At 44.0% G+C, this 27,471-nt stretch overlaps 1 protein-coding gene, 2 long non-coding RNA genes and 1 other non-coding gene across 4 annotated transcripts; 1 reads left to right on the top strand and 3 right to left on the bottom strand.

Moving 5' to 3' along the window:
- Window positions 1–22,143, top strand: FSD2 (fibronectin type III and SPRY domain containing 2). Its single transcript, XM_026060511.1, has 12 exons — window positions 1–3,981; window positions 4,071–4,166; window positions 5,204–5,437; window positions 6,743–6,765; window positions 7,759–7,880; window positions 8,989–9,144; window positions 10,342–10,476; window positions 11,313–11,466; window positions 12,737–12,870; window positions 15,094–15,226; window positions 18,831–19,007; window positions 21,608–22,143. The coding sequence occupies exons 1-12, from the start codon at window positions 3,238–3,240 to the stop codon at window positions 21,858–21,860; spliced, it is 2,361 nt and encodes a 786-aa protein (XP_025916296.1). The 5' UTR covers window positions 1–3,237; the 3' UTR covers window positions 21,861–22,143.
- Window positions 4,127–15,095, bottom strand: LOC112963452. Its single transcript, XR_003252606.1, has 4 exons — window positions 14,724–15,095; window positions 13,218–13,373; window positions 8,217–8,364; window positions 4,127–4,212 (listed from the first exon to the last, which is right to left on the bottom strand). It is a non-coding gene; the product is annotated as an uncharacterized LOC112963452 (long non-coding RNA).
- Window positions 22,144–22,952: 809 nt separating the features above from the next.
- LOC112963451 lies at window positions 22,953–27,253 on the bottom strand. The gene is made up of 3 exons (XR_003252605.1): window positions 27,083–27,253; window positions 25,913–25,983; window positions 22,953–24,130 (listed from the first exon to the last, which is right to left on the bottom strand). It is a non-coding gene; the product is annotated as an uncharacterized LOC112963451 (long non-coding RNA).
- LOC112963545 lies at window positions 26,151–26,281 on the bottom strand. The gene has a single exon (XR_003252626.1).
- Window positions 27,254–27,471: the final 218 nt, after the last annotated feature.

The raw sequence follows: 27,471 nt of genomic DNA, 5'->3' as shown, positions 1-27,471 counted from the left end.
TTGTTCACAAACAAAGGATTATGTCTTCTGGATAACTGAAAGGTTTGTGGATTTAAGTGGATATATAGAGCTCAAATGCTACAGTAATCACAATAATCAGTGGTAATATGTGGCCTACATTTTTTTACCAGGTGATCTGCTACTGAGCATAGAATGAAGCGATATGTTCCTATGAAAACCCTCCTCTTACTGAGCCATTAGCCACTTTCTTCATTATAATTAGCTTTCCATGAGGTCTAACATACACATCAGGGGGCGCGAGTGTATGTATATGTGCAGCAAGTGTGTACATTGTGGTTTCTGATAGCAATTTTCTAGAATCTGATCTTGATTCCCACCAACCCCAGTAGTAAACCTTTTCTTTATTTAAGAGGGAGAAGGATTTTGCCGTTAACCTTTCATAAAGAAAAGAACAGATACTTACATTTAATTTTCAGTGTTGCTGTTTGTATGTGTTCATCCATTTGAGTTAGTTTGCACAGAATACACGTTTTGTGTATCAGACACAAGATACTCACCCTAGGAAAACATGTCTAGAGTCAGTGACTGAAACCTCGGTTGGGTTTATTAACAGTTCAGAAAGTGAGAGCGTGCTCTGGTTTTAAGGAGGGGTCTGTATAAATGTTCCAAGTACTTCAAGTCCAGGAATCACACAGAACTTTCATAACCTTTTTTCAGTGCATGACATTCATCCTGGTGACACTCAAGTAGCAGGCTGCTGAAGGACAGCTGGGGCACATCTATATTTGTTCCATTGCTCATTGCTGGCACGTCCCTATCTGAGCAAAGAGGCGGTCTAGGGTTACTGCAATAACTCTTCCAACTGCAGTCATAGGGAAGTGGCAGGGAATTGCCTTCACGTGAATTAATTTTTACTAGGTGAAATAAATTTGAAGTTTGATGTCATCTGAGCTATCAGAAGAATTTATGACGTCTTAAGATAGAAGGCAAGTTTTTAGGTTGTAACACTTCTTTGTTACATGTTTGAGATAATTGATGGTCATGGACTTAAACATTCTTCACTGTAATTGTATCTGTGTCTGTAAACTGAGCAAACACATCATCTGAAAATCTTATTTAGGCAGCAGGGTTCCAGACAAGCTTAATTATGCTCATTTTAATTTATGTAACTTAATTTCATTTTGGTAGGAAAAATACTTGTTAATTCACTTTTCTAGTTAGTAGTAGCTTGTAAAGCAAGCCTTATTGTTATAATTATGGGGAAAAAAATCTTTGCAGGAGCCAGACAACATTTCCTGGTACGTTTCAAGACCTTTTCTCTGTTTAATATGGTAGAATTTGCATGATTTATTTTATCACCTTTAGCATAAATAGTATTTCTACTTAATTCAGTAATTCAGTATTTTTGTCTATAGTAGGATGTTGTTAGCTCTGAAGTGTCCATTTATGCCTGTAGTGCCAGAAGAGAACGATGAACTTTGGTGTGTGTTTTCTTATAGATCCAGCAGGTTGGACTGCTTTCTGTCATTGATACAAAACTGGAGATTGGGAAATTTTTCAGCATTTTTCACCAGTTTCAAGAGTTGCTTTCTGATGAGTCACTGTCTTTGTTGACTTTGTTAGCCAAGCAATTCTCAGGAGTATTAGTAAAATATTGATGAAATAAATTTGAGGCGATAGCAAGTCCTGGAAACTACAACAAGCATAAAAAGTAGTTTGAATCCAAAACTTAAGTGGAAGCTTCTGCAAAAGCTCTGATAACTTTAATGAGTGACTGACCTTTTGGCTTTTTTCTGTGAGAAAATGGTTTTAAAGCTTTCATGTGCTTCACTGAGTTAGGACTAGATGCAACTAGAGTTTCATTAATATTCAGCTGAAATCTTTCCATGAACTCTTTTGACTATAGTAGTAAACTGCTGGGAAAATGGATCTGAGTAGTTTTGTGACTGTGATCTTTTAGTGCTGGTGAACTGCGGAGGGCTGTGGAGACATTGCGGCTGTGACGGAGCACCAAATGGTCTCCCTGTCCTAGCATCATTTTGTGTGCTGATATTAATACCAGGCTGGTTGGAAGATGTGGGTTTGGGGAGTCTGCAAGGGGCAAATGAAGGTCCTGGCTGTGGGCAGAGTGCATGCTGCTAGTGCAGGAGATCTGCAGTACATTATATTCTACCTCATTCTCAGTATCTGTGAGGGTGCTTGAGGTTTTCCATGCACATATATGTTTCTAGATGTACAGAGAGTTGAGTACCTGTGTAAGAATATAACAGAAGTGTCATGGAGAAAAAAAATCTCCTTTTATTATCACAAACTGCATCAACAGAGCATTATTAAGGCTGCAAAGCAAGCTTACAAAAATTAGAGAATGACAGAATTCACACTGCCTTTGTACCTTTAATGTTGTCCCATGTGCATCTGCTTTATAATACAGGTTTGTGTTTCACGTCCACATATTAGTTTCACACCTCCTACATTGCACAGGGTAGACAAAGGCACAAACTCCAGGTCAGAACAGACCTCTCTTCTTTCAGGGGTCAGTGACCTGCCTCGCTTCCTAATTACTGTGCACTTTACCATGGGGATCATCGCTGATCTTTTTCTGAGAGCTTCATTTGTGGAAAAAAAAATTTTTTTCTCAGCACTTGAGGACCTCCAAAAAGCAATATTTATCCCTATTTTATAGAAGGCACCTGAAGCCCGGAGAGAGAATAAATTAAAAGAAACTTCATGTTTTGAATGACAGTTTGAAAAATCCAGAACAAGATTTTTCAGAGCATTTGCCTGTCTGTTACATGACATCAGTATCACAAGAGAGAGCATCCTACAGTATGCTTGACCAGCAGTTCAGAAACAGCACTTGACAGCAGCTGAAGGGTGAACTGGTTTCAAACCAGGCCCTCTCCAACTCTAGCTTAAGCACTATATGTACCTGTAGCACAGGCCCAGTGTCGAGCTGAAGGCAGGACTACTCGACAATTTGTAAATCGGACATTGGAGCCATAGATCAGCTATTCAGAAAACAGGATACACAGGTAGAAACAGCTTTCTGCTATACTTTGCACAGTGGTAAGAAAAGCCAAGCATCCAATTAGGAAATGAAACTACCAGCTTTGGTGTTTGCCATGCCTACCTCCAGGTTGTCGGCCAACCCTATTCCATCTGTTTGTTTTTAAGCAAAAAACCATCATGGTTGCTATCTAAGTATGTAGTTAAAGATCCTTCTTTTCTTTTACAGGATTGAGACGCATCATCTCAAAAGCCTCGCTGAGGATACCAATGTCGTCCAGATCTGGCAATACACGAGAGTATGAAACTAGGGATCAATTGCCTGGTCGTTCAGCTTCCCCACTGGTCCCAGAGACTAGTGAGCCTGAGACTGAAGGCTTGGTATTTTATCACATGGATCTTTATGGATCAAAGGAGAGGTTTGATATCTTTCCTGAAGAGTCACATGGTCAAGGAGACAGATCTCTGGAGGATATTAGAGAGGAATCTGCACTGAGCAGCAAAAAACTTCAGAGCACACAAGAAGCTGGATATGACTTGGGAAAGGAGGTTGAGGAGCTGGCCAAGATGTATGGACTTGATGAGGATAGAGAAAAAGAGCTTGAGCTCCTTGGAGGACATCTGGTGATGGTGGAGAGCAAACGGCCACCTACTCACACTGGAAAAGCAGGATCACAAGGCTCTTTATATAATGCATCAAAAAGCAGCTCCCCAGTGAAAGATCAAAGTCAAAGCATAAAGCAACAGGGATTTATTCGTGAGGCTTCTCAAGATGAAGATCAGAACAAAGCAGGAGCAGATGATGAGGCTCAGAGCCATGCACGGTCCAGAGAGGGGCTTAGCAGCTGTGGCGTGTCGGATGARCGGAGCAGCCAGGCAGTCAGTGAAGAGGAGGAAGCAGCTGATGTTTTTTGCTCCACCTGCAAGATTCCAATCCGAGCTTTTGACAAACTGTTTGGGGAGCACAAGGATCACGAGGTGGCTCAGCTCCCCAGTGCTGTGGAAAGCGAGAAGGTAAGAGTAACGCAAGTGTGGGCTTCTTTTGTGCTGTGTGCCTGTGAAACGCTAATCAGGCATATTGAGAATCATGCTGTGTTTGGTAGGAGGAGATTCATAAAAACATGTGCAAATTGGAAGAGCAGATTGCTCAGATGGAAAACTTTGCCAGTCACTTGGAAGAAATCTTCATCACCGTAGAGGTAAGGCATTTCTTCTTGGGCTAACTCTGTGGTGCTGGGTTTAGAGCTGTTTTGACAGAATCACAATGTTCGGTTGTTAACAAGGTAATTACTATAATAAAGCCCAGATTTATCTTGGGGTTTGCCTAGGCTGGGGTGCTCAGGAAAATTCATCCTGATGAATTTTTTAAGTGGATTAGCAAAACCACATTAAACCTTTGCACAGACACTTGTATTCAGAAATAAAGTGATCCCCACTCAGGTAATCATATTTTAAATGGCTGAGGACCTGTGATCGAACTAATCCATCCGCAGTGCACCCCCTGTGTTCATTTGGATTTGCTTAGAGAAGCACCAGGCACAGCCCAGCCCTTGGACAGAGAGCATTCAAGCTACACAGCACTGAAAGGGTTGCGCTCCCGCTCGGCTGATGTCAACTTGGCCCCAGGGGAAGGGGCCCAGCTGGCAGCAAGTCGAATTGAAGCAGTAACTCAAGGCACCTACTGTCTTTTCTCTGCTGCATGTGGCACAGAGGGACATCAGTGCCTGAGCAGGGGGCAGCTGCTGGCAATAAAGCCTCGCCTGCTCCTTAAATCTTCCCTCCTGATGGTTTCTCCAGCAGCGAGTGAGGATATAGATATTAGCTGCTCAGCTCCCCTAGAGCGAATCCATGGATCCCACTGGGTTGCCATGGTTTCTCTAGTGGAAGGATGTGCTTGGCTCTGGTGGAAGTACTTGGGAGATTAGGGCTAGAATGCATCCCTAGTTGTGCATCCCTGGGCTTAGATTGGAGACAGTTGCCCTGCGTCATTGTTTTTATTATAATTTCTGATGCTCTTATTATGTCTGGAACCAAATCCAATACTCTGTCATGCCTCAGTGCGGGTGAAGGATTTGAATAAACCCCTAAAAATGCAAATTAGCCAAATAACAGTTTCGATGTACTGGCATTGCCTCCCTGGCAAGGAGAATTTTAGGCAGGCCTGATTAAGATTTTTCTCTGTCTGAGCTGTGAATCAGGCCTGGCTGCAAGAAACAAAACCCCAAATGCCTTGCAGGAGAACTTTGGGAGGCAGGAGCAGAACTTTGAGGTGCATTACAACGATGCAGTACAAGTGCTTGCCCAGAAATACGAAGAACAGGTGGAAGCACTGGGGGAAGAGAAGAGAAAGAAGCTGGAAGCTTTATACGGGCAGCTGGTCAGTTGTGGGGAACATCTTGACACCTGCAAGGAGCTGACAGACACAACCCAGGAGCTCTACCTGGAAAATGACAAAGCTGATTTTATAAAGGTAAAGAATTTAAACTGGCAGATGCTCTTGCTGCTTGCAAGTAGTCCCGAGCTGGGAAGTCCCAAGTGACTTTATTACCATAGAGCATTCGGGGAGCCAGGGTCCATGGCGTTGTCACTGCTCCGGGGGCTTGCCATGGTGGCACTGACTTGGTGGGGCAACACAATGGAGCAGCAGCAGTTTATCACTAGTATGCTCAATGATTTATGGGTCTCTTTGGGGTTCAGAGAGAAGATGTTTCTCTAAAAAGCTTGCCTCAGAAAACTCTGTAAGCACTTAGCAGCGTTCATTGCCTCATGCAGGCTCAGCTCTCTCGCTCTGTTCTGGGCTCACAGCAGGCAGACCGATGCAGCTACTTTGGAAGATGTTTCTTTTTCTTGCTCATTTTGTTGGAAAGCTCAGCTAAACAGGAGGCTCCAAACTAAATACATTAAAAGCTCCTACAAAGTGATGGATGAATCCCACTGCCAAAGAGATGTCAAGAAGTAATTTTTCTTTGGCAGGTAGAAAAATAATTGGAAAAAAATAACCAGAATTTTCACAGCTAATGAGTGATCGTTCTCATCTGAACTGTCCTGTGACTTGGGTGGGTGGAAGCATTTCTATAGCACAGCTAAAGTAACTTTTGAACTGGACGTTAAACAACTCTCCTCTCTAACACCTCCAGTCTGCTGCAATGGATCAGCTTGCTGTTTCAGTCCAACCTGCTGAGCTCTTTTCATGAGTTGACTTTTTCCTTTCCTCTGCATCCCTGGGAATAACCTTATTTTCTCCTTAGCTCTTAAGCAATTTTACATCATCCCTAGGAACCATTGTTTCAACCTTTTGGGGGGTCTGAGGCTCCTCTGCCAGGATAGCCCAAAGAAGTGAATTGGTCTTGATCATGAGGAGCTTTCAGCCTGACTGCTTAGGTTTTTCCAGGAACTGCAACTCTCTCTTCAGGACAAATGGCCTCTACCTGCTCACCAAGTTATTTTCCCCAAATGTTGTTGGTTTCTGTTTGTGAAGGGTCTGCTGGCAGTTTGCACACTCGAGGAGGGAAATAGGCTAGAGTCTACATGGGTAGTCTCTGCCTGATATTGCATGTTACCCTACTGTCCATTCACCCAAGTTCCGTCCATTTGAATGGGCAGTTAGGCAGGGCTTTGTTCCTTGAGCTAGGTGAGATTCAGTTAGCTAGCTCTAAAGGCTGCATTTGAGACAAGTTCATATAAGACAGGTCAACAGCATGATGTAGTCTGCCTCTGGACTAATGCAAGAAATGGATCCTTTCTATCTTTAACCCTCTCTCTCTGTCTTCTACAGGCAGCAGTAACCATGGTTGACAGGTAGTATCAGAGTCTGGGATTTTGTATTGCATTTCTTCCTCATTATCTGACACTATTACTGGAGACACTTGCATGTTCTAAATTTCATTCAGGCACACAAATGTTACTGATGCTACTAGAGCTGTCAAAGTCTTTAGTGTTTCTGGTTTAACCTGCAGCAGGATAAGTTGCTCTAAAACGTTTAACACTCAAAGCTAGTTCTGAGCCAATTTCAAAAAACCCCAAAGGAGAGTCAGAGCATGAATAAATCACTGTTTTCAGCTTAGTCATAGCGAACTAATTGCAGAGAAACAGGATTGCCAAAGGTCTTAAAAGAAATGCTCTGGATACAAATCTGCCTAAAACTGATCTCCCTAAATAGGTTTATTAGTAACAAGCTTATTTATGCATTAATATAGAGGGGTAGAAAGTCAGGCTGTGAGTGCTCAAAACAGGTAGTGAAAGATCTTGGAGCAATTGGAAGAAATCTTAAGGCACACTAAATCAATTGCAAAAAATATGCATCTTAATTCACTGTCATCCATTATGAAAACACGCAGAAGAGATACTCCTTTGTTTCAGATATTACAACACCTAAAACCTTGAGGCCCTGAATGAACAGTAGTGTCATAAATTCTAAATAATGAGCTAACAGCTTGCTTCTCGCAGAGAGGTGCTAGGGGAAATCTCCATCGGCTGCTCAGCGGGAGCGCTCTGCGTGGCGGCCAGCCTGCTGCGTGAGTGGGACGCACAGAGCGTGGTCTGCCAGTCCCATCGGATCCAGCTCTGCTTGGGTTTGACAACTTGGAGCGCTGAGCTGATGTACGGCCATGTATCTCCAAGCAAAGGGCATGGGGAGGCTGAGCTTTGCGCAACTATGGAAACACTGTTTTAAGGAAATAACTATTATTTTAGAGTTTGCTGTTCCTTGCATGTTCTTAACATGGGTATCACAGAAAGATCTCTCCAATGGTATGGTACTTTCAATTAGACATTTTTTTCTTACAATTATAGACTGCAAGAATTCTTAAAGAAAGAAGTGGATTTAGAGCTTTCAGTGCTGCCAGACTTTGAAGAGAGAGTCATAGATTTCTCTGAAGTTGAACAACTAATGAACTCCATTAATACTATTTCAGGTACTCTTCCTATCTGAACATTATTTCAGACCTATTTACATTTAATTAAGGATGTACATTAAACAGAAGTCCATTACTTCTTTTAAAGATGAACTGCAAAGGCAGAATTAGCTTCTCCCTAGTTTTCCTTCTAGATTTTTTTGTTCTCCAATATATAGAGAGACACTGGAAGCTATTTTGGGATTCTTTTTTTTCATTTGTTTTCAGTATAAAATTACTGTAACTGTCAAGTTTGGTCTTCTCTACGTTTTCTGGATGATTTCTTAGAAGACTCACAAAGATTCAGCCTTTCTGTTCAGGGATCAGCCATGCTGAGTTGGTAATAACTTGTCTTACCTTGTAGKTGCTTGAACAAAGTAGAGATTTCTTGAAGCAACCTGCCCTACTTCTCTCAATAACCAGATTTCAGTGGCTTGATCCTCTGATATTTAGCAAACTTTTTTCCTGTCATCCTTGGAAAATAGAGCAAAACTCCTCCAAATTTCTAAGGATTAAAAAAAAAAAAAAACAGAAAACACATTGAATCTTTTCTGGCACATCATAAAGAGCCAGCAAGGACAATATGCATTTTTGCTACTCTTGCATTGTGTTTTCTTAGAGTAAAATAGCATTTGGCATTTGCTTGTTTGTGCTGCTGACCCAGTGTTGGACAGTTTTTCCTTCAGCTTTACCTCCAGAGGCTCCTCAGTGCTGGAGCTGGTTGGCATTGGTGCAGTTCCTGGCAGATGCCGCTCCTGTGCTAGCTCGCTGGGGAACAGCAGCTCACACACAGAGGAGGTCACGTTTACGGAGAAGGCTTGGGCTGAGGGTTATGTATTTTGTTGTTTTGATTTTGATTTGAAGCAAGGCTAGCTYATACACCAGTGATCTGATTATCATGTGTGACTATTTACAGGGTCAGCTCCTAACTTTTCTCTGTGTGAGAGGAATATCAGCCTCTACACAATGCCGAGGCTTTGTGTAAAGGCTTTTGTGGGAGAAGTGTTTGCCTGCGAACAAAATATCTTGCTTCTGTCAAGGAAACATGCCCCTCTGTCGGCAAATAGGAATAGGTCCTGTTCTTGGCTGTCCTTGCGTGTTCACAAACTGACCTGTTTTCCTTCTGCAGCTCCTTGTGCCCCTGTGATCAATCCCCAAGCTCCCAATGCAGCGACTGGCACCTCACTGAGAGTTTGTTGGGGCCTCTTCTCAGACGACACTGTCGAGTGCTACCAACTGTGCTATAAACCAGTGAGCGACGAGAGGTGCAGTGAGGAACAAGCAGGTAAGGAGGCCTAAACACAAGAGGACAGCTTGACCCCCACTGACCAAAACAGCTGGTTCCTAGCCCTGTTCTCAACATTGGCTGTCACAATGGTCTTGGCAAACATAGCAGCTGGGGCGTGATACAGTCTGGCACAAAAGGAACAAAGCTTTCCCACCTTCCCCAAATATACATCAAAATTACCTAGTAAAAGACAAGTGAAATCCAACACTTTGAAGCGCCTCCAGCCTTTGCTGTGGCAACCAGTGCACCTTCTGTAGCTACCCTCCCTGCCACCAGAACTGTCACATCTGCCACAACAGCTCCTGCTTCTGGCTTTATTACCCTTTCCCCTGCCAGGTCTGCTGCGGTGACCCATCACAGTGGCAGAGACAGGACCAGGGGAGCAGCTGGGATAGCAGGAGTGGGAAGGGGGCAGTGCATAGAGTCAGTTCTCAACAGCAGCTTTTGCTTTTCTGGGGCATGGGCACTGTGTTAGGCACAGATGTGCTGCATCCGCTGCAAAGCACAGTATTTTTAGAGGACAAATCACCATATTCTTGGCATGCCCACTTAAACCCCCACAGTCATTTTACAGTTTATCTCAATGCTAATAATAGGCTGTAACTCCCCATCACCCCCACACACAAAAAAAGAACCACAGAACCATCTCAAAATGTCCCAGCCTGGTAATAAAACTGTGTTTGCTAATAATACTGTTGCAAACTCTTTTATTGAAAGCACACAGTTACTTTTCCAGCATAAGTGGAAGCTTGTAGGGTACCAAATGGCCTGTTCAGAAAGAAAAGCAGAACCTGTCCAAACTTTGTAAAACAAAGAATGAGAAACGAGCAATGAAATTGCTTCGACTATTGTCCCACTGCTAGGATGAGCTACCAGGCAGCATCCCCAGAGTGGGAACGTGCAAGGTCTGTTCAGAAAAAACTCAGTGACAGGTGGGTGACATTCCTTCCTAATTTTTTTTTTTTGAGTGACGTTGCTCCTACAGAAGCTGATGCCTTCTTTGATTTATGCCTCCTTAGAGGAAGGCATGGTGAAGCAGCCTGACAGCTAATCAAAGGGCACGGATGACAAGGAGCTCTCTTGAACTCAGCACATGAAGCAATGAGCCTCAATTCCATTATCTGAGGAGGCTTTGGGTGGGTAACTGTATAAATACACATAATGCATGTAAATGCTTTGTTGTTTTCATTTCAGAGCATATGCTAAAAGTCAAAGAAACATACTGCACCATTACTAATCTGTTGCCGAATACACAATATGAATTTTGGGTCAGTGCTTTAAATGCCTCTGGCATCAGTCCACCAAGTGAAAGAGCAGTTTATGTAACAGGTAAACATATTTTGTAATACAAGTATGTGACCTTCATAGTAAAATTCGCTACAGTCTCTGGATTTTATGCCAATACTTTCTGGGTGCTTTTCCCTTTCTACTGACTGCAGGGGAGTTTCTTATTATCCCTGTTTTAGAGCTGAGAAAACAGAAGCACAGAGGCAAAATAGCTTGTTTAAGGACAAGCACATAGGAGAGCTGGAGCAGGGCTCACGTCTCCCAGGTCCCGATGCCAGCCCGTGTTGCTCTCCCTTTAGTGGCCTCTAGGCATTTTGTGGGTTCACCTACTAGGCTGCCCTTTTAACTGCAGTTCAGTCAAGCACATTTTGATTAGTGGGGCTTGTCTTAGGGAATTATTCCTGATAGCTGAACTGCCACAAGATTAAACACAGACCCTGGTTCTCTTTTGTAAAATCCTGACATCAAATTGAGCAAGTCAGAGCGAGCCCTTCAAGCACTCATTCCAGAGATCTTTGACATCTTAGAGCAGAGAAGGGATGCACCTCACAGTGGCATAGATAAAACCAGTGACAGAAAGAAAAGGATTTGGGGACCTGTCTTTATCCATGTTCTTTCTCTGACTAATTATCTTGGGACCTTAATAGTCCAAATGAAGTCTTTGAATTTCTTTTTTTTGTATTTGAATTATTATTTGAACTATTATCGGCCTGCTTGCTGTTTATTATCCACTGGGAAAGGCAGATTTCTTTAAGCATAAATAAACAACTTTAAATAAACATCTTTGTTCTGTTTTTTTTTTTTTTAATCTTCAGAGCATGTTTGTTGCAAACATTGTCAAGCAACTACTTAAAATTGCTCTTTTGCCTACTTTTTAGCTCCTTCACCACCTGCCATTAAGACTAAAAAGATCCGAAGCTGTGAAAACGCAGCACTCGTGTGTTGGGAATCTAGAGACATTAACCCTGTTGATTCCTACATGGTCGAATTGTCCAAGCTGACAGATGAAGAAAATGGGGATATTATCACTGAGTGAGTTACTATCCCATCGAGTTCCTGATTTGTAGAGATGAAACCATTTCATGTCACCAGCTAGCACTAAGAAAGGATCCATGATTCTTTGGTCAAAAACCCAAGACAACATATTCAGAACAGTACAAGTCTAAGGATGTGCAGAACAATCCCTGGGGAACTGGGGGACCATATTGGGTGTCTGAAAAAATGAATTGTGTAACAAGAAGTATTTTAGTAGCCTGTGATGTGATTTGCCTGGGTGAGGAAGTAGAAATGCTCAGCTGTCATTAGAATCCACCCTTGACATTAACGGCAGCAGGATCAGGCATATGTGTATTTGAGCTTTGGACGCCTRAAAAATGTATTGGGCTAAAGTGAGGCCAAAACTGTGGAGGTCCCAGAGTGGTGCTGCAAGGAGGAAGCAGCTAAATTTAGTACTGCATTTCAGTGTCCCAAGGTATGATGAAAGAATATGCTTATGAATCTGCTCTTCCTTTTTTCACTATGACTAAACCCAGCCAAAATGAAGAAGTATGTGAAATCTAATCACAGAAGTCTAGTTCTATTACAGTGACATTCACATAACCTTTCCCTCCCTGAATAGCCAGCTGGATTTGCAAGTTCATCCATTAGATTTTGAGGAGACAGGAAGTTTAAATCCAGTTTAAAATCATTTAATGCAATTGTAAGTGATGATTGTGTAAATATTTCATAACAAATTATTTCAAAGAATTAGATCTCTGTGTTTGAAGGCTATCTGTGAAGAGCCTATGATTTTTTTTTTTGCTAGAAATGGTCTGAGGACATTTTTTTCTGCATTTTAGAGCTGCAGAAATATCTTTCTGTATGAAGTTTGAAATCTAAACATTCAAGCTGTGTTGCCTACTTGTGAGTGGTCAGATGAGATAATAGCATTTTTTCCCCTGTACTCTGGGTAGTGTAACTCCTGTTAGGCATTTGAGGTGACCACTTACAGGAAGGCAAATGTTTTACATTTGTAGGAATTCACCTTTATGAACATTTCTGTAATACAAATTTCACTGTATAAATGCTAATGGAAAATGAATATACAGAGCACTGGGAAAAAGGCAGAAGTAAATTAAAAAAAAAAAGAAATGTCACAGACTATCTTCCACCCCTGCTTTTGGCAACTGGAAATGGTACAGTGTTGTTGAAGGGTTAAATAGAAGCCGATCATATAATTTCTTCTTTGTTGTTCAGAAAAATAGCCTGAAAGGCTTACCTTTATTCTCTCCCCTATAATTTTCCATGTATTTATTTTCTGCAGATCTATTATTGGGATCCCTAACTGTGAAGTTCTAATTCACCTCCAGCCAACACAACGCTATCACATCTCTGTTAGAGCTCTAAACCTGGGCGGTTCCAGTGAAAGAAGTGAACCTGTACTGATACACACCACAGGTACTGTGCAGCTCTGATCAGCTGCCTAACATAGCATCTATTATCTCAACAGAAAGATTCCTGCTGATTTCAATGGTCTTTGGATTAGGTCCTAATCTCTTGTAGATAATTACACACTTGGTAACCTTTTAGAAATGAAAAAATTTTTTGTAACAATAAGGGTATTGCTTTAGCTCTGTAATTCAAAATTATTTCTGTTGAGTTTGTTTGATACTTGAAAGTTACTCATTTCTAAACAATGCCAAAAGACTAGATAACCCAGTGCTCCCAGCCATGGCCAGCTAACCAAATATTAACACACCAGTGAAGAAAGTCAAAGTGCGGTTTTACTTAACTCCAGAGATTACCTTGTAATGATGCTGCTACTGGAAAGCATGGCTGAGCCAGTCAGTTGGCACTTCCCAGAGGCGTATCGATATACAAAACCTTCCTTTGCACATGTTAAAATATCTCCAGCTTGGCTAGGAAAAGCTCTGCAGTCTGGTTTCGTCAGTCTGGGGTAGCTAAGGAAAAAGGCAGTTCTGTTTTGAGCTGGAATTTTGGCAGTTGGTAGCTGACATAGTTAGTGTCACAACAGGCAAGAGTTAATGTTCTCCCCAAAAGCGAAGTTGAAAACCCTTTCCCTTCCCAGGCATCTAATCAGAGCTCATTTTAATGGCTCATAGGCTGACACCTGTTTTCATTTGCACCATTGCTAGAATGATTGTGCAGCTTCACTGGGGTGTCTTGGACCTCCCACATCCGTCACACGCACTCTGCACCATACTCGTGCCTCTTCTGCACTCACTTCCTGTGAGAGATTTACAGAGTGTGCTTATTCGTCCAGCTGACCACATATCCATGTAAGACATTAATCTAGGAAAGGGCTTTAACACAGCATTGGCTATATTTCAGTAAGAAACCTCTTTTTGCTACACACCAGTAACACCTGAGAAAAGAAACGATCATTCTTAAATCCCTGGAGGGGTAGGCTGTCAGTGTGTTACCATCATTTGTGTGTATTTCACCTACCTCAGTCAAACTCAGTATTTGAAATTACCATTTCTGCTTGCACAGCATGTATTTGTTTTCAGCAGCACATGCTTGTAATTGCCCTGTCACTGTTTGTATTGTATTTCCATTGAAGTAACTTGCATTTTGATTATAATGATTTCTTTGGGGATTAGCAGGGAGAGATTTATCTTCCCAGAGTCTACATTATGCAAACAGCTGATGCAAATTGTTCTGTCAACTGCAAGCACTCATCTCCAACACTGGGAATGACCTTTGGTTCTTACTTAGTGGAGATGACACACAAACATGAACTACAAACAGCAGCTGTGACGTGCACTGCTGCTCATCCGAGCACAGTGCGTCAGACCTGCTTTGTGATGCCTGCAAAGGGAGAAAAGCAGAAGTACTTTCATCCTGGGCTGCCCTGCTAACTTGGCTCTCTGAGGGTTGCTCTGACCAGAAGCCACTTCAGCACAAGGGTGGTGGACCTGTGGTGGACTAGCAGGGGTCCCTTTCCAGCCTCACACCCTGGGATAGCCAGGCACACATGCTGCCTGGGACCTTACAGCAGCCCTCACAACAGCTGCTAGAGTCACCCTTGGGAGGAGGCACTTCCCAGATGGTCACCAGCACTGCTCTGGGTGAAGCCCAGTCAGGAACAGGCTGGGCCAACTGGAGATGAACAGGTGGGTGAGACCAAACTGAATGACCCCCTACACTGGGGTGCTGAGTGAGGCACCTTTGCAGTGCAAAAGCCCTTCTCTTCAAACTGTACCCAGCATTTATAGGGAAGAGTGGGGCCATGGAGAGGCCTTTAAACCCTGTTTCTCCTTTCAATACTTAAAAATAAACTACTTCACCTCTGAGAAAGATGACCTGGAACTGGACACTGCATTGCAGGGAGGACCCATCACCTTTGAACAGCTGCTTCCTGGGCAATGTCTGCAGCTTTAAGCCTTGGTTGGGTTCAAAACCAGGCTAAGGCCTGTTTTCTGCATTTCACAAGGCTGTATCTAAACAGTATTAAGCTGTAAGTTATTGCTGTAACACCTGTTTATTTATAAGCCCCAAAGCAGACAAACTTGGCCTTTCAGTCAGCCAGATTCCTTCCAGAATGCTGGTTAAACTTCTTGTGGATCCAAAGAGCATTTCCCCGCACCCATGCTGCAAACCTTAATGCCCTATGGAGCTCCTGGAGCTGCTATCCTCTGGCATTCCCTTCTCTTGCAGGTACCTACTTCTGTCTTAATGAGGACACAGCCCATCCATTACTGGCAATTCTAGAYGATGGATTTACAATTGCATGTGATGAACTGGAAAACCCAGAGTGTGATTTGCCCATCTACGATAACAGCTTTACAAGGTATACCTAAGAATTTCAGTTGCAATTAATGCACGTGGTTCATGGCTGCTTCTCCCACCACACACCCCTACCTTGAATTTAAATCCCACTAAAAAGTCTTACTGATATGGCAGCTCTTCTCACATTCAGTCCAGGCACCAACCAATTAAAACTTTCAGACAACATGCATRTGTATAATGTATAGTGTTTGTTTTAGTGTCTTGGTTTTTGCACAGATGAGCTATGGTTGTTTTTTAGGCAACTGCAAACACCTTTGTGGGTACTTTCAAAGGACTAGAAAAATACTGATTACTCACCTTTCAGAAAATCAAATTTCTTCAAAGGTATTCCCAGTTGGACTCCCAAAATGATAATTCAGTTTGAAGTGGTAGGCCATTAACCCTCCGCTCTTCTTTGTAATCTTTTAGTTTAGAGGTAGAAAAGGACCTCCACTTTGTTCCTTGGTTTTCACATGCGTTGACATTTGGGGTAGGGAGAGAGGGAAATCTCTTGAAACTGAAATTGTCCTCACTTGGTATCAGCACAGAGGATCTTGAAGCTGACTGTTACATCTGTGCTTTGCTTATTTTTTACTTTTTTTGGCATAGACTAGACAAAGCAAAAGACACTGCTTCAAACCATTCTTTGCTTCATTTCTCATCTGTCTGTGCTGGGCATACCTTGGTCACAGACAAAATGACCTACAGATATTAATGGAAGGCCTTTTGCATAGTCCCTTGGAGAGTAAAACCCCATGGTTTCACTGGGGTTATTGATTCCCGATGCTGTTACTGAACTCCCTGTGGCTTGCTGCTCTTTTCTGAGAATTTCTAAGGTGGCGGATTCCTATAACCTACACTACCTCTTTTTACATGAGATGTGCACCAACTTTAGCCATTTCTGAAACTCTCTTCCCATTTAATTCTTTACAGCGCCCGAAGAACTCCAGCAAATGTTGAAGGAAAAAAAAAAAGATCAAAACCCATAAGCTCTTAATACAGCAGTAATGGGATTTTTTTTTTTTAAATGGCATAGCTATTAGGTTCTCTTTTAAGTACAGTGATCCAGCACTTGCACACTTCTGAGACTTGAGAAGCTGTTTCTCCCTGCTGGCTGATGCTCCCTCTCCCCTGCCCCATCCTCTACAAGCTGCCACATTGCCAAGGCAATGCAGCCTCATACGTAATGTGCACAATGTAACGTGCCTGTCCTTCCCAGGTCTCACTATCACGCATGGTGATTTGAGGGTTGTTTTTAGATAGCTCTGTTCAATGGGGAACCACCCACCACTCATCTTATGTAAAATCTTCTTCACTACAGCTCAAACTACAGGGGGAAGGGGCAAAAAAAAAAAAAAAAAAAAATCTATTGGTGCTTTGGGCCCCTAAGCCTCATCTTTGAAAGGGGCTTCTGTAGTTTAGAGCACAGAATTTTTTTAAATAGATACCCAGAAGTGCCCAGTGGGGCTTTTAGCAGCTTTCATTGATTTTGTGAGCTAAATCCTCTCTCTAGCTGCTACTTTGGAATTTAAGCATCACTTAGAAGTTAATGCAAGTTAGCAAAAGGGATTACAGAGGCAGCCAGCCAGCCACAATTATGTACAAACCTACTCAGACATGTTGGGCACCTTGGGCTAAATTTGAACAGGTATTTAAGTGCCAAAGCAAATGCTAAGGAAGGGAGAGTGGTATGAACACTTACCTCCTGCTGAAAAATCTAGCGGAATTGGTCAGCTCATAGCATTTGGGCCTATGGATTTTGCTTTCAAAACAAAATTAGGCCCTTTGCCACTGAAGTGACAGCCTCAGCTTGCTGCAATACATCAGCTTCTAGTCAGCACCAGGGAAGCAGCATATAAGAAGGACAGGCATCTGCAGACACAGATTAACACAAACCCACAATTTAGCCCCTCCATGGAAATGCAAGGCTGTTTTGTGCCGTGTGGTGTTACTAGGGGGTTTGGTGGAAAAGAGCCAGGGCATAGAAGATTCTCTTCATTAAAGTCATCAAGATGAGCCAAAATGGGATTTCATCCACCTTCCACAGGGTGCTTTTATGTTTCACAGAAACAGCCAGAGCTGGCACTCATCTCATTCTGAACTCTGAGGCTGAGTTTTTGATGCCACTGTGAACTCTCAGAAGCTTCTTTCATGCCAGGATACTGCGAAAAAAATATTTCCAAGCCAAAATGACTAATACATGATGAGGAAATTACATAGTAAACTCTTCTTTCTGAAGTTATATGATCTCCAAAAGGCTGATGTGTTTCCTAACCACAGCAGCCCTTACAGTCTGACTCAGGTTTGCCTTGGTGGCTTTGCAACTCATCACTATGACAATACTTTGTTCACAGAAGGTTGCCCATCCATTTTGCATTGCTCTTTTTCCTTTTCAGTCTTCATCAGCGCAGCTTCTGAGTCCCAATTTCAGCAGCCTTTATCCTGTTCCCAAGACATCTACTTGTACTTCTAATGAACTCTCTACTTGCTTTAAATGATTGCTGCTGATGTGGCACAACACACAAGTCACTGCCCTGTCCTGCTGTGCATGCCCATCCTTACATATCAGGCTCAGCATGCTGGGAGTGCAGTTTTTTCTCAGCATCACCTGCAGGTAGAGGAGCTCAGTGTCTGCCAGCAATGTTTTTTGCCTTTGTAATTTACATCCTTAGACAACCTACCACAGAAACGCACAGGCTGTGACTCCACGTTAAAAAATTAGCTGTGTTTTGAAACCTGCCCTGTGATGCAGCAATGACAGTTGATACACCGTGTACTTTTCCTGATGCAAAGCCTGGGTGTAGGCGTTCAGGACTCATGCTGCCTTCTTAAATTAAGGTGTTTCAGAAGCATTTGGCATAGATTATTTTGCCCCGCTTTCAAACTTGCATCTTCAAAGTCCCCAACTCCTTTGACTCTGAGACAGTGCCTGTAAGTCAAGCTGAAGGGTCTTCTTTTGGGGTGTTGTCTTTGCCTGTCTCTCCTACACACCTTTTTAAGAATCATCCTTTACGTGGTTCCTTTGATCCTCATTTCAAAAAGGTTCACCGTTAAACCTTTCATGGCCCAGATACCTAAGTGTATTCCAGGCTCTGCTACTGTGTTCAATTCTTGCTAGTCCATCTAAACACTGCATGGGCAGGTCTTCCCCTCCCAACTGCCCCAGGAGTTTCATGTTGTTACAGTGCTCCATTCCTGCTGGTGGGTGACATGCAAAGCCCTGGGTTGTTTGGGAAGAAAATACAAAACCTGTAGCCCTTTTCCCACACGATACTGGGGTTCACTAGAGCACTCTATTTTCTAGCAAGTAATAACTTATCCAGAAAACCTAGAGAGCACAGGCTGCTGTTCTCCCTATTCCTGAAAGGGCTCGGGGAACTCTTTTATTCAAAGCTACACAAAGATAAAGACAGGATAGGTGTCACAAAGAAACCTGCAGGTTCTGTGTCAGGTCCTCAGCACACAGACTTCACTGTAGTCAAAAATCCACCCTGCACTGCTAGGGAGACAACAAAAGTGACTTAATTATTGATATGTAATGTCCAGGTACATTATATACCTAAGGATTTTAAATAGCAATGCCAAAGATCCCTGCCAAAGCACATAGCCCTGTCTGTCTCCCACAGGTGTATTGGGATCCTGGGCAGTCTGATCCCATTTCCAGGAAAGCATTACTGGGAGGTGGAAGTTGAGGAAGATACAGAATACAGAATTGGTGTGGCTTTTGAAAACACTCCGAGACATGGTTATCTGGGGGCAAACAACTCATCCTGGTGCATGAGACATATCATCACACCATCAAGGTAAGGGCCRTGGAGGCTACAGGTCCCCTACAGAACACTTCCTACAGGTACACCAGCAGGCAGAGCGGCAGAGAGCTCCTATTTGTACAGGGCAGCCACAGATTTTATATCAAAGCTCAAACCAAGTACTTAACTAGAGGCCTCTGACATTCAATCTTTGGCACTTTGAATGGTTTTTGGAAGGATACTGGACTCTTTAAGCAAATCTTGCCATTAAATAACATTCTTACATTGAAACAGGCAATCCCAAGAGCAAATCTGAACAAAATTTGCATTACAAAAGTTAGCTGTAAAGGCCTTGTTCTAGGTTACTGAAACACCAGTGGGAAGCCAGCCAGTTACAGATCCATATAGCCTAGAAGCCATACATGGTATCTGGCTAAACTCAGTTGTATCCAACTGCTTTTGATCTCTCTCCTCTGTAAGGAGGTACCTAACAGCCATACCTGCATGCAGAAATGTCAGCTCCCCCTTATGTCTCGGTTGAATCTGCTGGTTCTCCCCAGGACACCAAAAGCTGTGTTAGTATCATCTCCTTTGACACCTTGTGAAGCATCCAAGGAAAGAAAGCAAGTCGCATACCCAGGGTGGGATTCATGTGTCCTTTCTTTAGCCACCTACCTTAGGGTGAGATGAATCAAGATCTACCAAAGGCTAGAAATGGAGTCTCAATGGCCAATTTAAACATAAGGTGAGTGTCCAGTTCCACCCAAACACATATTTGGAATGGGAGCGTCCTATCAGGCTAGAGATTCCAACTCCCTCTTATTAGATAGACCCCTGTTCCCACTGGCTGGGAAGTGCTCTGATCACTAGTTCTGCTGCAATAGGATGGTGGCTTCCCTCAGAATTGAGCCCAGCATTTTGGATCCCACAAGGAGCTTGGTCAAAGGGCCATTTGATGGCATCCCCAACTATTTCCCACTGCTTCTCTGAACAGCTCCCCACTCAGCCTGCAAGAGCTGCCAGTGTGCCTCTGCATTCCCTTGAACAGGGAGCCCAAATACCACCTGTGTCCCAAGCACACAGGCTATCAGCAAATGGTAACGGCAGCATAGCATGGTCCCAAAGATGCCTGTCCTCTGCCTGCTGGTACTCAGGGAGAGGTTTTAACTGCAGCAGTTGGCCTGCTGCATAGCCAGAGTCCTTAGTTGTACTGCCGTTCACCACCCACACAGCAAGAAATGCTGCTTAATGAGGGAGACTAAACCCACTAAAGTTAATGACTCTCCCTTACACTGCAGGAAGGCTAATTTGATTTCTTTGCTACATTGAGCTAAGAGGTACATTGAGGTTTGTTTCATTCTTCTGGAGCAATGAGCATGGACATCAGGGGAGAGAAAACAGAGCTGGGCCATTGCTTGGTTTGAGTCACTGCCATACCCATTTCTACAGGGAAATTTTCTGATTTGAGTGGTGTGGGTGGAGGAGGTGGTTAGGGAAGAAGCTGGCCCTCGTGAAATGCCAGATAACTCACTGCAGCTAAGTAAAATTTCTCATTTCTGCTCAGAAAGGCATGTTCCTATAAAAATCTCATTTTTGATTGTGGCATGTCACACTAGGGAGAGCTGTTTAAGTAACTGTTAAAGGACCTCAGCATTACTCAAACAGTGACTACCTGGGGGAGAAGAGGGCTATCCTCATGAGGAAGCTGTTGTTTCACCAGTGCTACCTACAGAGCACCTTCCTGGCCACCACTAATCTACAGCCCAAGAGCCACAATTAAAAGTGGCCACCCTCTAGTAAATGAATATGCATAGCTGGAGCAGACTGGACCCTCCTTACCAACACTACCCTGGCTGAACGGGGAGGTTTTGTAGGAAAAGTAGCCAGAAAGGCCATTAGAGAATGGAGTTTGAAAAATGAAGCCAAATAGCCTAGCTGATGCCTAGCCACTCTGAGTCAGGGATTACGCTCCCTCATTACTGCTCTGAACGTGGGTGGGAGCAGTTCCCATGCCTTTGGCAGGGAAGAGGGCTCAGTACCACTGGCCCCTGGGGAGTAAGTTGGCAGCACTGCAGGGCCTGGAAAGACAGGACTGAGTCACCTCTCCACCTCTCTCCTTGGCAGTGCCTACAGCTACCTAGCTGCAAAGCTGAGATGATCATGTTGCTCTCAAGCAAGTTTAACTGGCCTAACACAGAGCATATCTCTTCCACAGAAGGGACAACTTCAGACAAAAGCTAGCAGCACAGGTGCACCCTCTGGTTTACCAGACACCTGCACTGCCTCTTTCACTGAGGGAAGAATCGGAGAGTCCCACGTCTTGCTCTAATCTTGTCCCAGTCTAAGGGTTACCACCAGTCCAGGATATGAAATAAAATGCCTATTACATGGGTTAGGCAGGCAAGTCTGGGCATCGCAGGATAGGGCTGTGTGGAATAGGAGAGCACACCACTGCTGGGCAAACACAGCCATTGCTCAGCAGAGCAGTTGGGACTGAGGCTATACACACGGTGCATACAGGAGAGGTGGGACTGTATTTACCCTGCACGTGTGAAGCTGGAAACGTACCCTAGAACACAGCTGTGTGCACAAAATGCTTCCTTCGAGAGCAGCCAGCGTGCCCTCAGTTAGATGTGTCTGTTTCTTGCCTACAGGCACAAGTATGAATTCCTGCACAGTGGGATGACGCCAGACATCAGAATTACTATTCCCCCCAGACGGATTGGCATCCTGCTAGACTATGAGAACTGCAAACTGTCCTTTTTCAATGCAGATATTGCCCAGCACCTTTACACATTCAACTCGCGCTTCCAGCATTTTGTCCACCCCTGCTTTGCTTTGGAAACGCCTGGTATCCTACGGATTCATAATGGCATTGCCATGCCTCTGTGCACTGCTTTCCCATAACCTTGTATTCTGCAACTGCCACATCTCCATATAATGTACTTTGAGAAAAGCCCTCTTTCATCATTAACTGCTCCATCATGCTCTTTATATACGAGCTTTCTCCCATGAAAGGTAGTAAAACTTCCCTGATCCAAAGAAGCTGCCAAGCCTGAGCCCTTAGACCCTTACAGTTTCTCTCCTCTTAAGCAGGATCTTAGCAGAAAAGCATTACAGTCACAAGACCCATCAGCATCCTGGGCCTGTTCTCAGAATTCTCCAGTTAGAAATAAATACCATCCCTCTCAGAGGTGACACTACCACCAAGCAACAGTGGCAGCTGGATTACTGCTTCCTCCAGTACCCATTTTATGCCTAGGGAACTCCCCTGTTCCTAAGCAAGCATTAATTCCACTCTTGTGTCTGCTGAAGAGCTAAAAAGTTGAAGAAAAACAAAAATAGCAAAAGGCATAATCACTGTACAGCTGCTAGACAGAGCTGAAAACACTCCAGCCATGAAGCTGAACTCACAATCAAGTATTCTTGTCGCTACATGAAGTCTGTGAAACAAGATAATCAAATATGCCTCCCTTGTGTGTGAAACTGTTAGCTCATACCATGCACAGTGAGGTTTTTTGAAATAAGCATTCACTATATTCTTAAATATTAAAAGATATTTTTACAAAATGCCCATGCTCTTCATTCATTCCTCCAGGGGAACAAACAACACAAAAACCAATGGACCAAGGCCTTTTGCAGTGCTTGGCTGCCCACATACAGAAGTCTCAAGCTTCATGTTTAGCTTGTTCTCCTCGGCCACACTCACATCTACCTGGGTACGTCCTCAGCACCCACAACTTACAAACCTGTTCTCCTCCTCCTCAGCACTGGGGAATCCTCACCTCTGATGCTGCCGCCTTGAAGCGGAGGGTCTCCAATGTGGGCTGGAAATACTCTGGCCAAACGCTCAGCTGAAGTGTCCTTGTTCAGACTTAATTTCTGGACATCAGACAAATGCACAAGCACTGCCTGTCAAGCAGGCCTGTCTAGCTTTAAACAACCTCATTCATATTTGTTAAAACTATGTGAATTCAATGAAGAGTCATTAACAGAAAGGCTTTTCCACAGATTTATTACACATTCATTACAAAACCATTGGTTCAAATTTCCATTCTAAGTGATAGTCAGGTACAGGGAGACTACAATATACAGGGTCCCTACGAATAAACAAAGCCTGACAAAACTTAAGAGATTTGATGTAGAACTGTGTGCCAAAAGTTTGTCTGTTCTTCCCCAAATGACCTTAAAAGAAGAGGAAAAAATACATCTCCCTGAAAATCTCCTTGGGCTTTAATAAACTATGCAAACAGGAACTGAATCTGTCATTATGGCAGTGATTACTCCCATCTTCTCTTCTATATTGACTTGTTTTATAAGGCTAAAAAAAGAAGGGTTTAACAACACTGAGCTATGTAAGCACAGCATCATTTCTTAGCCTACCAGGAATTCATAGATTTCCACAGCAGAAAGGGCTGTTATGGTCCTCTGGTAAGACCTCCCATAAGGCAGGTCAGAGAAAAGCAGCTAAGGTGTACAGCTCCTCTGCCAGGGTATGACCTAGTGATAATAGCACCACACCCCAGGTTGTTTTGAGCTTGATTTTATTTGCTTAAAAATTTATGCCTTGATTCAAGGTCCAGCTTTTACCTACTGAAGCATCTTTTACCTTTATCTGCCAAATCAAGAGCCATGCTCCTCTTTACAAGTAGAGAAAAACATCTGAAAGTAGTAAGACACACATATCAGAGCAGAAGTATTAGGATGACTAAATCTCCCAAGGAAGCCCTTAAGGCAGAAGGATTGCTAGATGAACCAAATGATTCTGGTGCAGACATATATTCTTTTGTGAACAGCTCCATGGGACACCGCTCCCCACCAAGAGCTTTCCACCCAAAGTGTTTAATCCATACCTGTATTCTGGCACCTGGATTAGCTGTTCACCTCCGATGCTAAAGGAACTCGGTCCAAAAGATTTTCCAGCTGGTGAACTCTCCTCAGGGTCCCCAGGACTTCACAACCATTTCTTAGGAGTGCTGCAAAGATGGATTCACCGAGCCAACCATGAGGTGTTCTGACACTGTGGGAGTGGGACAAGCTCGATCATTACACCGCCAGCTTGATGAATCTGCTCGACTACACAAGCCTGATGGCTGAATATGGAGCGGCCTGCTGAGGAGAATGTGGCTATTGCCAGAGACTGTATACAGGACTGTTAAGGCAGTGAAAAGAAATACCTGAAAGAAAGAACAAATAAGCAATAATGAGCTACCAGGTCAAAAACAACATGTAAAAATGAGTTTGCCATGTTTTTGTTTAATAAAAGCTTCACCTCTCAGGCATAAGCCAGGAATTTCCTCCCCTAGGAACCCCAACCCTGTCACTTAAATATTTATACAACAAAGTAAAAAGCACAAGCAACCTGAATTTTTTAAAACTGGCTGTCACTGTGAATTACCTTTACATCCTTTACAGGGAAGCCACCATTTTCATTACACAGTCTATTGATTAGACCAGTATGGCACCCAAATCCTGGAAATCACCTCAACTTTGTATTTCTGCATAAATYCACCAGACAGGAAGAAGCGCAGTACATCTGTAAAACTGCTAGTAAGGGCCAAACCCTATACAGAACTGGAAGCAGTATCTGACAGTAGCAGGGAGCCTCATACTGAAGTCAGGGCATTAACAGGTCCAGTACAGCACCCCAGAGCAGACTAACACCAACTGTATTCGGTTTAATTGGAATCCTGGGTAGCAGAATGCTGATCTTTGAGAATTGTGCAGAGTTATTGATTATATTATCTGATTTCTATTCACCAAAAGGTGTCCCGAATAAGGAAAAAACAGCTCTCCTCTGCGGCTTGGCTACAGGAACTTTGGCTCACTGCTGAAGCAGACCATGTGGAAGGGCAACAGTCAGTTTAAAACAAGCTGCCCTTGTTTCTGACAATGAGTTATCTACTGTGAGATGTACTTTTTCCTTATAAATACTACCATTTTTCTTCTCTTCCTTCCACTATGTGCACACAACCAAAATTAATCCTCAGTGAAGGACAGGGACTCATGACTAAAGCCCAAATATTGGCAATCTAAACCCCACATRCTGTCCTGATTTGCAGCAACGATCTAGTGTCCTTGCAGAGCTTGAAGCAGCAGGGAACTGCCAAAGGATGGGATACCCCAACCATGCCTTGTCTGAGAGCTAACTGGGGACTTTGCCATGGCTGCCCAGAGGCCCTTGAGCTTACGACAAGTTACCCTCAAACACCTTTATGGTTGCACAGAGACCAGAGGGCAATGCTGACCTGGCCTTCTGTAGCTAGTGAGAATCACCATTTGATTTGCGGCAGGCTTCTGTGCAGAATAGAGGGCAAACCAGAAAAAAAAATAATAAAACCACAGGCCTGGCTGGAAGGACTAAGGGACAGAGACAGAATCTGAGACTCTGCTGCAAGCTGCCAGCATCTCTTGAAATCAGAGCTGGCTGGAGTCATTCTCCCACTGAGCACAGAGTTATTTTTGCGTTGACCTGAGGGCTAAATCAGTGGTAGGATTCTGCAGGAAATAATAATTTCTGTTTTCTGGACTGCTTTTAGGCACTCTTTTCATTCCCCCCCCCCCCCAAAAGTACCTTGCTCTCCCCAAATCCCATGATAACACAAATGCAGCACATGAGGACTGCGGCACACCAGGAGCTAGAAACCAAAAATCGGGAGTCTCAGCCACTGCTGCAATCAGCAGTGTCTCTCTCCTCCATGAAGGACCGCATGTTCTAAAGCCCAAGGTACCTTGTGTCTAGGGGTATCAAATATTTTGGACCATTTTTTCCAATTCCCTTCTGTTCTTAGATTTAAAATACCAGTATGCACTGTCACCACTGGAGGGCATCACATGAAGCCCTTTCACAAGACTGCACTGGTTAACGGATAGATTAACAAGACTATCTCCTGCACAGGAGCTGTCTATTGCTAAACAGGCATCAGTAAGCAGGCAGTTACAATTTCCAAACTGGTTACCGTAATCCGTCACTGTGTCCAGCATCCCTCATCAACCAGTCCTGGAGCCGGGAGCAAAGGAATCCATGGGGCTGGGAACAAATGCACACAGGTGAGACAGCATCAAAAGCACAAATGCAGCAACAGGCAACATGACCGCCCTAAAAACACTTTAGTGTGTTCTGTTCAAATACAACATCCCACCACTTTCTCTAGAAACACTTATCCTTTAACTTGCTCCCTCTAATTGCCACAAAAACCTTGTAGGTAGAGAAAGTAGGTCCTGACTCCATCTCACAGACAGGCCTTGTTCTTCCACCATTTCATTTAGGAGGATAGTATCAGCAGAGTCAATACAACTTCACTGGCTCCACTTTCTTAGTCCTCCAGATGAATCTCCCTAAGAAACTCTTGGGAGGTCTGAAGAACTGACTGTGGTCTCCTGAAGGAGACTTCAGAGTCTAACCACATGGCTTGCCTTCCTTCCCTGGAAAGCAATTCCTTACTCCTTCCCTCAAACTCAGCTGTATTTTTATAACTGTCAATTTCTGTTTTCCAGCAGTAATTGATATTAACTTATTAGCAATGCAGAGCAAAGCAGCCAGAAACCATGCGAAGGTTGCACTTTGCTTCCCATCCAACCCCAACTGAGCACCTGGACTCAATTTACATTCAGTTTTCAACAAATTGGTTTCTAGACAGCCCAAGTGATAATGCTGACTTGTAAGTTTTGGTTAATTTTTCTCTCTATTGTATTTATGCTGGGGTGGCTCAATTGCTGGTGTATACTGGGGCTCAGCTGTCCTTGCCCCAGTTCACTTAAACCTTTTCCAAGCAAGCTTAGTGTTTATGCTGATGTCTTTTGTTCTGACAGACGAGTGCTTCATAAAATAGTCACAAAGGGCTACACTCTCTGCCGAAAGGGTGCTTATCCTACAGCCAGAGCTGAACAGAACCCCTCGTGCGCAAACACAAAACTGTGGCTTAAACACAACAGAAACAGAAGTGATTTTGGCAATAATGAGCAAGAGCCCAAACTATTTCATAAAAGCAAAGCCGCTGGGAGCCCCCTCTCACACGCAGCGCTGGTCTTTACTGCTGCGGGCACCGCTCTAGCAAAATCCTCCTGCCTGCGGGCAGCCGGGGCCCCGGTGGGCATCACACAGGGCAGGGGGCTGCTGCCGCGCTCACCTGGGAAAGGGCGCGGACAGAGACCTGCCCCGCGCAGCCCCTGAGGGAAGGGGTGCCGACGCGCTGAAACGGCCGCCGGGATTTCTTCGAGGCAGATGCAACGATCAGATACAAAGATCACGACGGCAGATCTCACCAAGCGAGGTGCCTGCGACAGAGGACTAATAAAGACGGACACGTGCGTGAGCCGAACAACGCCAAGCGCCGCACGACCAAGAGCCGCGCGCGCAGCCCAGGCGGGCGGCGCGGCACCGTGGTGACACCCCCCCCCCCAAAAACGCCGAGCTCTCGTGCGGAGCCTGCCGGACCCCGAGAGACCCGCGGCCCCCCGGGTGAGCCCAGGCACGGAGCGGCGCTCCGCGGGGCCGGCTCCCCCCGCGGCAGGCGGC

The sequence above is a fragment of the Apteryx rowi genome, unplaced genomic scaffold (assembly GCF_003343035.1).
Source record: "Apteryx rowi isolate R43461 unplaced genomic scaffold, aptRow1 scaffold_17, whole genome shotgun sequence".
Taxonomy (NCBI): Eukaryota; Metazoa; Chordata; class Aves; order Apterygiformes; family Apterygidae; genus Apteryx; species Apteryx rowi.
Note: the sequence above shows the minus strand (reverse complement) of the source record. Positions and strands in the feature narration are given on the sequence as shown.